The sequence below is a fragment of the Protopterus annectens genome, chromosome 7.part0 (genome assembly GCF_019279795.1).
Source record: "Protopterus annectens isolate FY-2018-M chromosome 7.part0, PAN1.0, whole genome shotgun sequence".
Classification (NCBI taxonomy): domain Eukaryota; kingdom Metazoa; phylum Chordata; order Ceratodontiformes; family Protopteridae; genus Protopterus; species Protopterus annectens.
In genome coordinates this window covers 492,348,613-492,362,341 of record NC_056739.1, presented here as the reverse complement: position 1 = coordinate 492,362,341, position 13,729 = coordinate 492,348,613, and the positions used below count along the sequence as shown (strand labels likewise).

The 13,729-nt window shown below is 43.3% G+C and overlaps 1 protein-coding gene across 5 annotated transcripts in view; it reads right to left on the bottom strand.

The window, feature by feature from the left end:
- CAMTA2 (calmodulin binding transcription activator 2) overlaps positions 1-13,729 on the bottom strand; it is a 2,181,461-nt gene that overhangs the window by 58,640 nt on the left and 2,109,092 nt on the right. For all 5 annotated transcript variants that reach the window (XM_044077091.1, XM_044077090.1, XM_044077092.1 and 2 more), the window contains one exon: positions 1,434-1,627. In XM_044077091.1, coding sequence (XP_043933026.1) covers positions 1,434-1,627 — 194 coding nt within the window. The remainder of the gene's footprint in view (positions 1-1,433; positions 1,628-13,729) is intronic.

The window sequence follows — 13,729 nt, the reverse complement described above, 5'->3', positions numbered from 1 at the left end:
AGCCAAGTGTCCCAGGCCAAGTCCTCTACCACCCTCTCTGTGAAACCACTTTACTGCCAAGGACAATACAGCAGGATTCCTAGTCATTGCTTTTACAGACATTTTGTTTCTAGCTCCAATCAGAACTGTAAGATAAATCTTTATGGCCTACCAGCTAATTTACTTTCAGACTATTTTTCAAAATTAACTGAACTGAGATTAACCTCTTCTCTTCCAGTATCTTCTGTTACAATATTAATTTTAGCAGTTATAATACAGTCTGGCATACAGGTGTATTTTTTTCTGTCCAGCAGGACCCACTGTTGGTAAATTTTTAACACAAGCAACTTTACAACACATTTTCAACACAAGCATCTGTACAAATCAGTTTGATATACACATGAAATATAATTTGTTACAAAACACCAGAAAGCTATGCCGGCATATGTTACACATCCACTGCCCTACTTCTCCTGGCAGAGGTGGCAATACCTCATATTGTAACAAAATGTCCTAGCAGAGGATAAAGAAACTCCCATAGACAATGTTCCTGCTGCAACAGCTTCTTGTTGGACATGCTCCACTTAAAGAAATCCCAATCTCTCCAAGCTACACGCTCTATGGACCTAAACCTTGTCACCACAATAAACAGAACATGCTGGAGGGATAGATTCCTGTCCCAGAGACTTCCCATACTCTGGAACAAACTACTTATCTATATCAAACAAAGCTTCTCATTAGCACTCTTCAAGAAAAATCTTGAGGATTGGATGGGAAATAGGAAATTCATCCCTGGGATCACTTCTGTGGCTCTGCTCGACAGGGGCACAATAAAATAATTTTCTTGGGTGGCGAAAGCCAGGATACCTTTTTGGCTAGGCTTATATAGGCCCTAGGGCCAATAGCCTAGTACCTACCTATGAACCTATGACAGCAGATGAACAGTGCTTCTCATAAGTAGCCTGCCTACGTCCTGCCTAGTGGATCCCCAAGTTTACTAACAGTTTACTTCTTCCCTAACTACAAAAATGCCTTATGGTTGTTCCAAGCATTCTTGAAGTAGTCCATGAAGATACAGGTCCTGCACGGGAGTTGTAGCCAGCTCATCTGGCACTTGGCACCAATCCCCAATCTGGCACCCCTCAATACTAAGGTAAGGAGCAAAAAATAAAGATGTTTATTATTTGATCTGGCACTCCTGCCTCCTCTCCTTTGTGTCCCACCCTCAAGTCGATGTGAGGAGAAAATAAATAAAATAGAGATGCTGATCACACTCCCTTAACACCTTGAACAACCCTAGTTATGCTTCTGGTGTTACCGGAAAGGCCTATTAAAGGTAGCTCATACAGCAAGGCACTATGATCAGGTTGAGTAACGGATGATACTGTGTTAAAAAATTAAGAAAAAACTATTCAAGCACCAATGGCAAGCAAAAAGAGTAATGAAATGCTTACTTCATTTTCTGTTGCATTGATGAAGATGTTCGATGTCCTTGCTTGAACTTTGCATATTCCTTGTAGCTACGGTAGTACTGCTGTATGAGGACTGCTGCCCGTCTGCTCTGTTGAAACTTCTTCTGTTCATAGTAACTTCTGAACTTACTCTGGATGAGTATAGCTGCCTGTGTCATTTTCTTATAAAGTGCATACTACAGGTGCCAAAAAAAAAAGAGCCAATAGATGAAACAGAACTGACTAAATACACAGGACACTAGCATTTACGTTTACCAAGGCACTAAATTATAGGGCACAGGGTCTCAAACTTTAGCTCTGCCACAACGGGGCTCCCTCAAACCACATAAAAGTCCTAAAGCCTTACTAGATATCAAGAAAGCACATCAGGACTCCCCATATATAATATCATACAACTAATACTTGGCTTAGTACAGTATTCTTTTTCAGATGATTTGCAATAAAAAACATGCATTCATTTACTGTTATCTTTCCCACATAATAAAGTATCACAGTTTTTTAAGTTTACCACTTATTTTAAGTACAGATCATTTTCACACTAGCTTTAGCCTCCTTTAAAAGAGGTCCATGCTTCTCCATGGTGGGTGACAGCAATTTAAGAAACTTTGTAAAAAGACAACATATTCTACTGTTTTTATGTAAAATAAGGTAATATACTCTAATGCTCCTTTTATCTTACTGCACTTTTTCATGCAGTACTAATTTCTCTTCCAAGATATACAACTCAACGAAGAAGCCTGAGCATTACCTTTTTAAACTTCTTAGTTTTAGTACTTGATTGGTATTTATGGAATTGCTCATTTTAGTCGCACAACTATGTGCTTCTGGAAGGAAGCGTGAACTTTGTTTTAGTTAAATGACTTTCTAAGAGCTGCAGATTAGTTAATCAAACCCAGGTCTACAGGATATAACCTGTACACAGTTCAAAGCTGGTAAACTGGCCAAAAAGCCCTTAAAAACTGAACAGATTTGAAAGTTAACACCAACATATGCCTCTCCACAGGGTTTAAAGGCCTTTCAAAACTGTATTTAATAAGAAAATACTGATTCAACTGCACAATTGTGAATTAATAGCCATCATCCTGGCTCTGCACATGCACCAATCCCCTATCCCTTAAACCCTGACTCCCTCTACTTCCTGAATGTATTCTAACATCTGTTCCCTTTCGTACCACTACACCACAATAACTCCCATTCCAACATGACTCTTCTTTGACAGAAGCATATATTGTACATTGTCAGCCTTTAATTATTTTTCTTGTATTTTACTGAACTTATGCATGTATTAATTTGTAACATATTGACATCTTGTTCTACTTTTACATTATGTAACTGTTGAATACTAGTCTATGTATATGTTTACTGTGGAGCTTTTCTCCCCGGATCTCCACTGAAAATGGGCTCATTCTGACTCAGTGGACTATCCCGGTAAACAAACACCAGTAAATAAAATAATAAGTTACATACTATTCACAATCTGAAAGATTTCAAGATGACTAAAACTCTGTACAGTTCTCTTCTATGTTTAACAGCTGTTTCTCTATAACCTTATAATTGCAGACTGTCATCTTTTCTAACAGTACTGTCTTCTGTAACATCTACTATATTCCCCATAATTACTCATAAGCTTTCTTTTATTGACATTACCTACAAAAAGTGCTATTAGGCTGTAGTAATCTGAAACACACTGACAGTTTCTAAGCATCATGAAACTAACACATTCTCTCACTGTTTCAAGAAATGACCAATGTATCCATTTTCTTATGCAAGTCAGCTGGGCTTGTACTACAGTATTTCATTTATGTCACTACAGCTGTGCTTGAAAACTCTCTCTTTGATTTGCATCGCTACCCAATTATGAATGAACAAACAACAATATCAATAAATAAGGCCCCTAATGGTTAATTGACCACCTAAATATCCCTTCTCCGAACATGGTCCTTCAGCTTCACATCCTTATCTCTGCAAGACTTCTTGAAATATTTACAGTACTCCAGGTGTGGGCTTACAAGAAAAATGTCATGTGTCTCCCTAAATCCATGCCTTACTATAAAACTCAGAATACCATTTGCCCTTTCACAGTCTCTTTAACTTTAGGTGTTTAGCTGATATCTTCTTTCTTACTTTTTGCAGCATGGCATGTGGTAACTACAGAGCCATACAGTATTCTGCCTCCTGTCATTTCAGATATTTGTGTCATTTTTATTAAAACCTTCATAAAGTAGCTGATGTCACTGACAACACCGGTGACATTAGCAAAGGGATAGCATGAGGATGCATCCACAGACTTAAATTAAAACATCAATGTGCATGCATAAGGGTGTAGCCATTAAAATATATAAACACATCTCATGCTATCCCTACTGTGACATTGAGGGATACAGAAAATGTATTTGGGCCATGACTTTACAAAGCTTTTTGTTCAGAAACAATACAAATAAATAAGTGCATTGTGGCCCTTAATTTATTACATCCGAGTGACGCCTCCAGGTGCATCTGCAGTTACCTCTTATTGACGACACTAGGCGTCAAATATTGCTTGTTCATATTTGCATCAATAATTCCAAAACCATGCTATGTACAAGTTTTTTTTATAAAAGATTCCATCTTAAAACTTACATAATGGCAAACTCAGCTCCATTAATATTTGACCTCTGTCTAGTGCAGGTAAAGAAATATTAACTATTGTTTTTATGATATTAATTTATATAAATAGAAGTTATGTTCTTACCATAACGTTCCATGTTAGTTGTCTTCTTCTCGCCTTCTTCTTGCTGGATGGGTTCGGAGCCGACCTCGGCTCCGACTCGGCCACTCTAAAAGCTCGAGAGTTGGTTCCACCGGCTCGAGGCTCCCCTTATATCCCACAATGCTAGGCGAGAGTTACCTCAGATCTCGTTTGTAAGCTAACCCCAGCTTATAATAGAAACAGTATATAACAGAAAAACTAAAAACAGAGTCCACCTCTGACAACAGGGAGAAGAAGGGTGACCTACATCCTGATTCAGGGAATATGCAAACAGCATATGCCTAAGTAAAGAGGTGGTAGAAAGAGAGGTCACAATCACAACTCCTCTAGGTCTGTCCAGGCCAGGGGGAAGGAGGGTGGGACGCAAGAAGAAGGCGAGAAGAAGACAACTAACATGGAACGTTATGGTAAGAACATAACTTCTATATGTTAAGTTGTCTATCTCGCCTTCATCTTGCTGGATGGGACCGCGTCCCTAGCACCTTGTCCCGGGTGGCCTAACGGAACAGACTCTTGAGAACAGTGGAACCAAAGTTAGCTCTATGCCTAGAAGCTAAATCCAACTTATAATGAGAAATGAAAGTGTGAGGAGTAGCCCAAGTAGCCGCTGCACAAATGGTGTCAATAGGCAGTCTGTCTTGGAAGGCTAAAGAAGTAGCCAAAGCTCTGGTGGAATGGGCCTTAGGTTTATTAGGCAGCTTTTGGTGTCTAATTTCATACACAAGGGAAATCAAAGATGTTAGCCATCTGGATAATGATACCTTTGAAACTGAAAGTCCCTTTCTGCCTTCCGCATAGGAGACAAACAGTTGGTCAGATTTTCTGAATTGTTTTGTTCTATCTAAATAGTACCTCAATTGACGATGAACATCCAGGCAGTGTAATTTTGTTCAGATCTATTGGAATATTCTGAGAAAAAGACAGGGAGGTCAATGCTTTGATTTAGATTTGACGTCGAGACTACCTTAGGCAAAAAGGACGGGTTCGTTCGTAAGGATACCCTGTCCTTATGAAATAATAGATAAGGAGGTCGACAGCTGAGTGCTTGAAGTTCTGAAACTCTTCTAGCTGAAGTAATAGCTACCAGAAAGAGAGTCTTCCATGATAGCAATTTTAAGGAACAGGAGACTGCAGGTTCGAAAGGTGGAAGAATCAAAGAAGCCAGAACTAAATTTAGGTCCCAAGGAGAAGGAGGATTTCTTATAGGAGGTCTGAGAAGAAAAACTCCTTTCAAAAATGCTTTACAAAGCTTGTGGGACATTAAGGCAGATTCAGAAATACCCACATGAAAGTTAGAAATAGCTGCCAATTGAACTTTAAGAGTAGAGGAGATGAACCTGCATGGAAGAGTTCAGCTAGAAAATCAAGGACTATTTGGATGGAAGCAGTGAAAGGATCTATGTCCCTTCCTTGAGCCCAATAAGTGAAGCGTTTCCACTTACTCAAATAAATCTTCAGAGTGGAAGATTTATGGGAAGCTATCAAAATATCTCGAACAGAGTGAGATAATTGAGGAAGCCTGGCTAAGGTTGGAACTGGAGGAACCAAGCAGTGAGGTTCAGAGAGGGGAGGGAGCGATGTACCTGACCCGACTGATGGATCAAAAGATCTGGAACTAGGTCCAGATGCCACGGTCGCTCCAATAGAAATTGATGTAGAAAGGGGAACCACACCTGTCGAGGCCAGTAAGGAGCAATGAGGATCAATGAGGCCTTCTGAGTGATAGCTTTCTGTATCACTTGAGAGATTAGTGGGAAGGGAGGAAATGCATAAAGAAGTCCCCGGGGCCAAACTTGGACTAGAGCGTCTCTGCTGGGTTGGCCTGGTAAAGGGAATAGAGTGAAATATTGTCTGCACTTTCTGTTTTGGGGAGTAGCAAAAAGATCGCAGCAAGGCTGACCCCACTTGAGGAAAATTTCTCTCACTACAGAGTCTTTCAGAGACCACTCGTGAGGCATGAGGATAGCTCTACTCAACTTGTCCGCAATTTGATTGGACTTCCCGGGGATGTGCGTTGCTATCAGAAACCGCTGAGAAGAAATCGCCCATTGCCACAATCTGAGTGCTTCTCGACACAGGGGGTATGACCTGGTTCCGCCTTGTTTGTTGATGTACCACACTACAGACATATTGTCTGTCTGGATTGCAATCGTTCCCAAGGGAAGAGAGTCTTGAAGGGCTTGCAACGCTAAAAGCACTGCTCTCATCTCCAGAACATTTATGTGCAAGTGGCATTCGTTTGGTTGCCATGTGCCCTGGACCGTCCTGCCCTGATAATGCCCCCCCCACCCGATCAGGGAGGCATCCGTTGTCAGAGTAGCAACCGGAGGGGGTGGAACAAAGGGTCTTCCCAACAAGAGCTGAGGGGAAGACATCCACCACATGAGATGATTTCTGCACGCCTGCGTGATCATAATGGTGTGGGACATTGGAAGTTGCTGGTATGACCATTGTGTAAAGAGCATCCATTGAAGGATCCGCATGTGGAATCTGGCTAATGGAAGCAGAGGTATGGCAGCCGCCATAATTCCCAACACTTTCAGTACCAACCTGGCTTTGATTCTGTTGTTGTTGAAAAGGAGTGAGACCAGTTTGTGAATGTCTGTTATTCTTTGATGTGTTAGTCTTGCAGACATGTCTACTGTGTCTAGATTTGCGCCTATGAAAGTAATAGTACGACAAGGCGACAAAACAGACTTTTCGCAATTTATTGAAATGCCTAAATTTTGACAAATGCGAAAAGTGTAATCCCTGGCCATCAGAAGGAGATGCTTGGTGGGAGCTGTGAGGAGCCAGTCATCCAAATATGGAAACACCTGGAATCCTTGTAGTCTCAGGTGAGAAGCTACCACTGCCATGCATTTGGTAAACACCCGGGGCAGTGGTGAGACCAAAGGGCAGGGCCCTGAATTGAAAATGACTGGTTCCCAGCCTGAAGCGGAGGAATCTTCTGGAGCGTCTGTTCATTTTTATGTGATAGTACGCATCCTGAAGGTCTATAGAGCACATCCAGTTTCCTTTTCCCAATAGGGGAAGGATGGACTGCAGCGTGACCATCCGAAATCTTGTTTTCTTGACTGATCTGTTCAAGATACTGAGATCCAAAATTGGTCTCCAGTCTCCTGTTTTCTTTGGAACTAAAATGAACCTTGAGTAGATTCCGGATCCTTTCTGGTCTGCTGGAACTGGCTGAATTGCTCTTTTTGCAAGCAGTTTTGAAATTTCCAAAACCGCTAGATCCCTTTGAGCGGGTGGAACATCTGGAAGGGATTTTTTTGATTGGATTGGAATCCGAAGAAAGGGGATAGAATAGCCTTCGGAAATGACGGACTGTACCCATTTGTCTTGAGTGAGGGATAGCCAGGCTTCTGGTTACAGTGACAATCTTCCCCCGACTGCCTCCGAAGGTGGGCAGTCGGGCAACACCTCAGGGATGCTGAAAAGGCTTATCAGAGAAGGCTTCCCGATTGCCTTGGTTCTGCGGAGCCCCCCTGCCTCGAGGGCGACGTCTACCATTGTTATTCCCGCCTCTGCCTCTGGCGGGGAAACAACTTTGTGCGTCAGGCGAAGTCCCTTGAGATTGTTTACGGAACCACATTTTCCCACTTTTCTGGCCTTTGGGGTAAGGCCTAGAAGGAGTAGAAAAACGGACTCCGACAGCAGAAAGAGTCTTGCCATCAGTCTCGCACCTAGTCAAGGTTTCTTTCACTTGAGGACCAAAGAGATGATCCATCAAACGGGGAGTTAGTGAAAGACGTCTTGAAGGGGTCCGCAAAATTGCATAGCCGCATCCAGGCATGCCTACGTAAGGCCACACCTGTCCCTGCGGCCCTACTCGCTCCATCAGCCGCGTAAGAAAGGAGGCATGGAGGAGTTGGCTATGGAGTTAAGGGTGGCCAGCTGCGTGTTCATCTTATCTTGAAAACCCGCAGCTGTAGGGTCCTTCAACATGTCACTCGCTTCTTTAATCAAGTCCCTTTGAAGACGAGTGAAATGGCACAGGTAATTCAGCGAACGCATAGTAAATGTCGCTGACGAGAACATCCGCTTCCGTACCTGTCCATGGACCTAGATTCCTTGTTAGGTGGATGGACAGGTACTGAAGGATCAGCTAGTTCCTTCTTAGTGGCAGCAGCTACCACCATAGCATCCACAGAAACTCCTTTTGTCAAGAACTGTTTGTCTGATGGTGCCGTTATAAATTTTGAGGGTCTCCTGGGAGTGGGGTCCACTGAATCAGGAGCCGTCCATGCCTTTTAGCTACCACCTGCATGAGGGGGTCAAAGGGGGGAGACACCCAGGAGGTAGAAGGACGAGAGCCGCACGCCTCAAGGTACACAGATTCATCCTCCGAAGGGCTGAGGGCTGGCCAATTTCCCCTCTGTTTGAGGATTTCGAGAATGTCTGCAAAAGAGACATCTTCAGAAGGGGAACGGGGGGAACCCTCGGAATCATCTAAATCTGTGTCAAATGTGATGGACTCAGGTGAGTCAATGTGTTTCCTCTTACACTTCCTCTTCCGAGGGGGCTCTTCTGCCAAATCAGGAGAGGCCTCGGAAGAGGATGAAATCCCCACAGGGGGTTCCTGAGGAGTTGGCTCTCTGCGGTCTGGGATGAGGGAGTGAGTCGACTTGACCTGAGGCACCGTACAGGGAGGGGCGGACGGAGCCGACTGTGGAGTAGAGCCAGGCTCTAACACACTCCGCATGACCTCGAACGCACCCCTGTCAGGCAAAGCCAGAGGTCCCCGCTCCGAGAAGCTGAGAACCTCCCTCGGCACCGACAGTGATGACTCCGAGGCCGATGTCGGAGCCGAACTCACCAGCGCCGAAGCTCCGAGAGGAAGAGTGGGGTCGGACAAGGGTCCGATGCCACTCACCCCCTCGGAGCCGACGAGGGAAGTCCGGCGCCGAGAATCCTCGAAAGAAGAAATCGGAGCCGACGACGGAGCCGAAGACACCTGTATTGGCTCCGACGCTGCCACAGTCTCGGTTCCGAAACGCCCCGGCTCCGAACTCAACGGAGTCGGAGGAGGAATATATTGATGGACAGGGGCAGGCATCGACTGATGAGTCGGGCTCTGAAGCATTTGGGCCAGTGCCTCGGACTTAAGAAGTCGACTCACTACCCTCTGGAGGTCATGATCTGACAACCTCGATGACCTAGAGGAGTGAGATTTATGGCTCCGTTCAGACAGCAGAGGAGATGCTGGAGCCGAATGAACGGAGCCAAGGGATGGTGACCTGGATCTCTTCCTAGATGTCGGCTCCGAAGGTCTGGTCGGAGCCGACAAGGGAATTTCTACTACCTCGGCTCCAGCCGAAGCCGAGGGAACCACAGAAGCTGTAGACTCATCGGCTCCAGCCGGAGCCGATACAGACATAGGCTTTGTAGCTTTAGGTCTCGGCTCAGAAGCTGGAGCCGAGGACCTAGAAGCCTTAGAGGGCTTCCCAGAGACAGAAAGGGAATCCTCAGGCTTAAGGAGACCCCGTAGGATCAACTTACTTTTTCTTTCCTGCAGGACCCTGGGGCTGAAGCCATGGCATACAGCACAGGAGTCCTGCAGGTGCAAAGGCCCCAGGCAATAGACACAAGAAGTGTGACCGTCTGTCAGAGACATTTTCTGACAGCACGCATCACACTTCTTGAAGCCTGAGACCTTTGTGTCTTTAGACTTCTTATACAAAAAAGTGTAATCACACACACACAAACAGACACACTGATTACACTAATTTTACTTTTAAAACTCAGAAATAAACAATTTACTAAAGTTTAGTTAAGAGTAACACACACACACCACTAGGGGATGGGGAAAGGCCAGAAGGCCCGAGAGAGAACTTTAAAAGTTCTTGTGGGAAAAAAATGGGATTTTTCGGATAACAGGGGTAAAAATCCACTACACTAAGGGAAATATATTTAAACCTAAAAATATAGGGTTTTAAGTATGCTAATTTCACAAAAAATACACTTACCAACAAGCCGGTAGAAAAACCAACACCTCGATGCTGTAGCGGCAAACGAGATCTGAGGTAACTCTCGCCTAGCATTGTGGGATATAAGGGGAGCCTCGAGCCGGTGGAACCAACTCTCGAGCTTTTAGAGTGGCCGAGTCGGAGCCGAGGTCGGCTCCGAACCCATCCAGCAAGATGAAGGCGAGATAGACAACTTAACATATATAATTTTCAAATGTTTCTAAAAATCTGAACAACCAAATAACACAGACAGAACTCCATAACCTCATATGAAAGCTCTCAGCTAGATGAATAAAATGCTGCTGACAGTATGTGTGCAACTTGAGTGGTTGCTGAGATAAGATGTTTACAAACGTAATCATTAGTGTGTTTACTCTGACTTATAAAATTCGGTTTAAGACCTAGAACCTAAAGAATACTAACGCTATAAAACTAGTTTGTGCTGAAGAGTTTGTCATTTATACTTCTTTCACAACCCCTATGGTTCCAGAGATACAAACATTTGTTTGAAATGTGAGGACATAATTTGATTCTGTCAAAAGGCTTAGCCTCCGCCCATTGGAAGTTACAGTGCAAACTTCCTGAGCTCCACTGGAGTGAATGAGTTCATTACTTGCCATGATACAAGTGTGAGTGTGTCAGTGTGTGAATGTATGCTAAACACATTAAGCATAAATTCTGGCTACTCCCACATTTTCATCCCTCCTCAATCATCCACAGATGCAATTCACCTTGGGTTTAATTCACAAAAATCCATGACTTTGCTCATGATTACATTAAACAGCAGCTCCTAGCTGCCATATGTATGCCTACCTGTTAGTCTTACTAACCACATTCTGGAGAAAATAACAGGAGACACAGACAAGTAGAAGACCACAAAGTTCTCTTCCATCTGAGTCCTAACAATTCAACACATTACAAGAATTTCACTGTCTTCTAGTACCAGGTCTACAGAATTTCTGCTGCTAATGAGAGTTGAGGCTTCCAAGTGACAGCCATCTGAGCCTAGGTATGTGTGAAGGATCAGAATATCTGGCTTTGATTGGCCAGCTTAAGTGGGGAGCAATGACTGAATATTAATTGCCCAACTTTCACTGTAACACTGCCTCGTAACTTTAAAAACCCAGAGCTCTGCACAGTTCTGTATGCTGCTGCATTATAATCCGCACAAGATCTTAGTCAACTACAGGTAAGGCAACCTCTGCATCCATGTGGTAAATCATATAAATATCACTGTCGCCACTTAGCTGAGCCACAGTGAAAGCAATGTCTACTTTTCGTCTTATTAACATACTGACTGCACTTCAACTGCTAGTATCACTGAAGTTGGCCTTGTTCTGCTGACTGTAGTGTTATCAAGTTTAAGTTCTACTCTATTTTTGTGCTTTGCTGTTTGTGTACTGTTGAAATACAGCACTACTGCTAGTACAATTTGAGGTAATTTTTCACTGTTGCCAGTTACAGGCACTACATAAATAGAAACAAAACTAATTTATCTCTCAGTTATTGAGTATACTTTTTAATCACTGATTTTGCTGCATTTATACTATCTACTAACTGATGTAGCGTTAAAGCATTTAATGATACTACTCAGCAGCAGTGCACTAGAGAGTATTGACTTATACTCTCTCATACATGTTAGCGGCTTGTGCCAGTTGCTCTGTTTCTACCACATTGGAACTATTTGCTTTACAGCTCCTGCACTTAGAGCTATTCCTATAAACTACCTATGGCTACTGCTCTACAGTTATTGAACCTGGACATCAGGTTTGACAATCTGCTGCCAACTGCTGGCACCAGACAGGTAGAAACCAAATTATTTTTTTCAGTTACTGACTGCAACTGATCTCACTTTTGATCACTGTAGTGGTCCCACTCCTGAATGTACTGACTGTTCCACTGGTATGAAAAGAACAACCTGAAGAAGTTTGTTACAACCTGATGAAAGTGCTAAATAGTTTTTTATTAAATATTCTTTTCACGCTATGTATTGTTTTCCTGTTCCAGCTTTGTACTTTGTGTTCACTATTTGGATTTCTGGTTCTTGGTTTGACTATGTCTTCTCCCAGCAGAGAACAGTCTCCATAGGGCAAATGAGTCCATGCAGAAGGAGAAAATGCAGAAGAAAAAGGAGAGACCCTCAGCCAGAAAGGAATTCAAAACAAAAACCAGAATAAACAACAGGGGATTGAAGGGAAGGAGTGAATACTGCAACAGTGAAGAGAAGGATATCTACTGTTATGGTAGGATTTTACACAACTGTACCATGTCCTTCTATATCACTGTTGCAGTACTGTTTACTATACAGAGAGTAAAAAAGCTCAAGAAACAGAATGGGAGGTGGAAGGCTGAGAAAAGCACTCAACAAATCCATGCAAAATGGCTCTAGCAAAACCTGCTCTGACCCTAAAAACTATAACCATGTTATAATGCTTAGTAAAGGTATGCACTGAATGGCAAGTAGCAGCTTCAAGGTTGGAATTGGTGCCCAACCCCTTGAAGAAAGCACCAGAAAAGGCAACAGCCCTAGTGGAATGTCACATCATTGAAAACACTATTCAGCGAATACCTATTCATCAACCCCAAAACAACAAACACCTTTTTATCGAACATTCACATCAGCGAATGTATTTCCCAGGGCAAAGAGTTAGCTGCCCAACATTTGTAGATTGCCCTTTTCCCCACTGTAGTGTGATCTTGGAGTTGGCATATATAAGTAGAGGGGGTGTGGGGGGTGGTGCAGCCCCCACATTGGTGAGTTGATATACTACGCTGTGTGTATTGCTTGGCATGTTGGACTACTAACTATTTGCCCTGGGAAAACTTTTGATGATGTGTCGGTTCGATGAAAGGACCACTCGCTGTTTGGGGTCAATGAACTGTGTTTTCGATTATGTGATATAGACCTGTGGAGTGAGCTCTAACAGAAGTAAACAAAGATTTGCCATGAAAAGAATAACAAAATGAACAGCCTTAGATATCCAGAAACAGCCAAACCCAATGTCCTGGGATGAAAGGCAACAAAAAGCTGATCAGGCTTACGAATGGCCTTAGTTCTATCCAAACAGAACTTGAGCTGCCTTTGCAAATCCAAGGTATGCAAGACCCTCTCAATAGCAGACTGAGGAGAAGGGAAGGGAGTTGCAATGAGTGACTCAAGGATAGTTCCTTTACTACCTTGGGCATAAAAGAAGAATCAGTACAAAGGGACACCCCGCCCCTGTCCTTGTGAAAAACCAAAAAAGGAGGAATGGTCATAAGGGCCTGGAGCTCAGAAACTCTCCAAGCAGAAGCAAGAGACAGTAATAAAACAGACTTCCAGTTACAATGCTGCAAAGCAGCAGAATCTGCAGGCTCAAAAGTACCCTGAGTCAATTTTTTCCAAAACTAAATTAAGGTCCCAAGGAAGAGGAATAGGTTTCCTTGGTGGCCTAAGATGCAGGAAGCCTTTAAAACACTGTTTGACCTCAAAAAACAGAAGCCAATGAAGGATTCAAGGGCAGACAAGCAGAAATGGCTGAAAAATGGGCCTTCACAGAAGAATAAGCCAAGCCAGA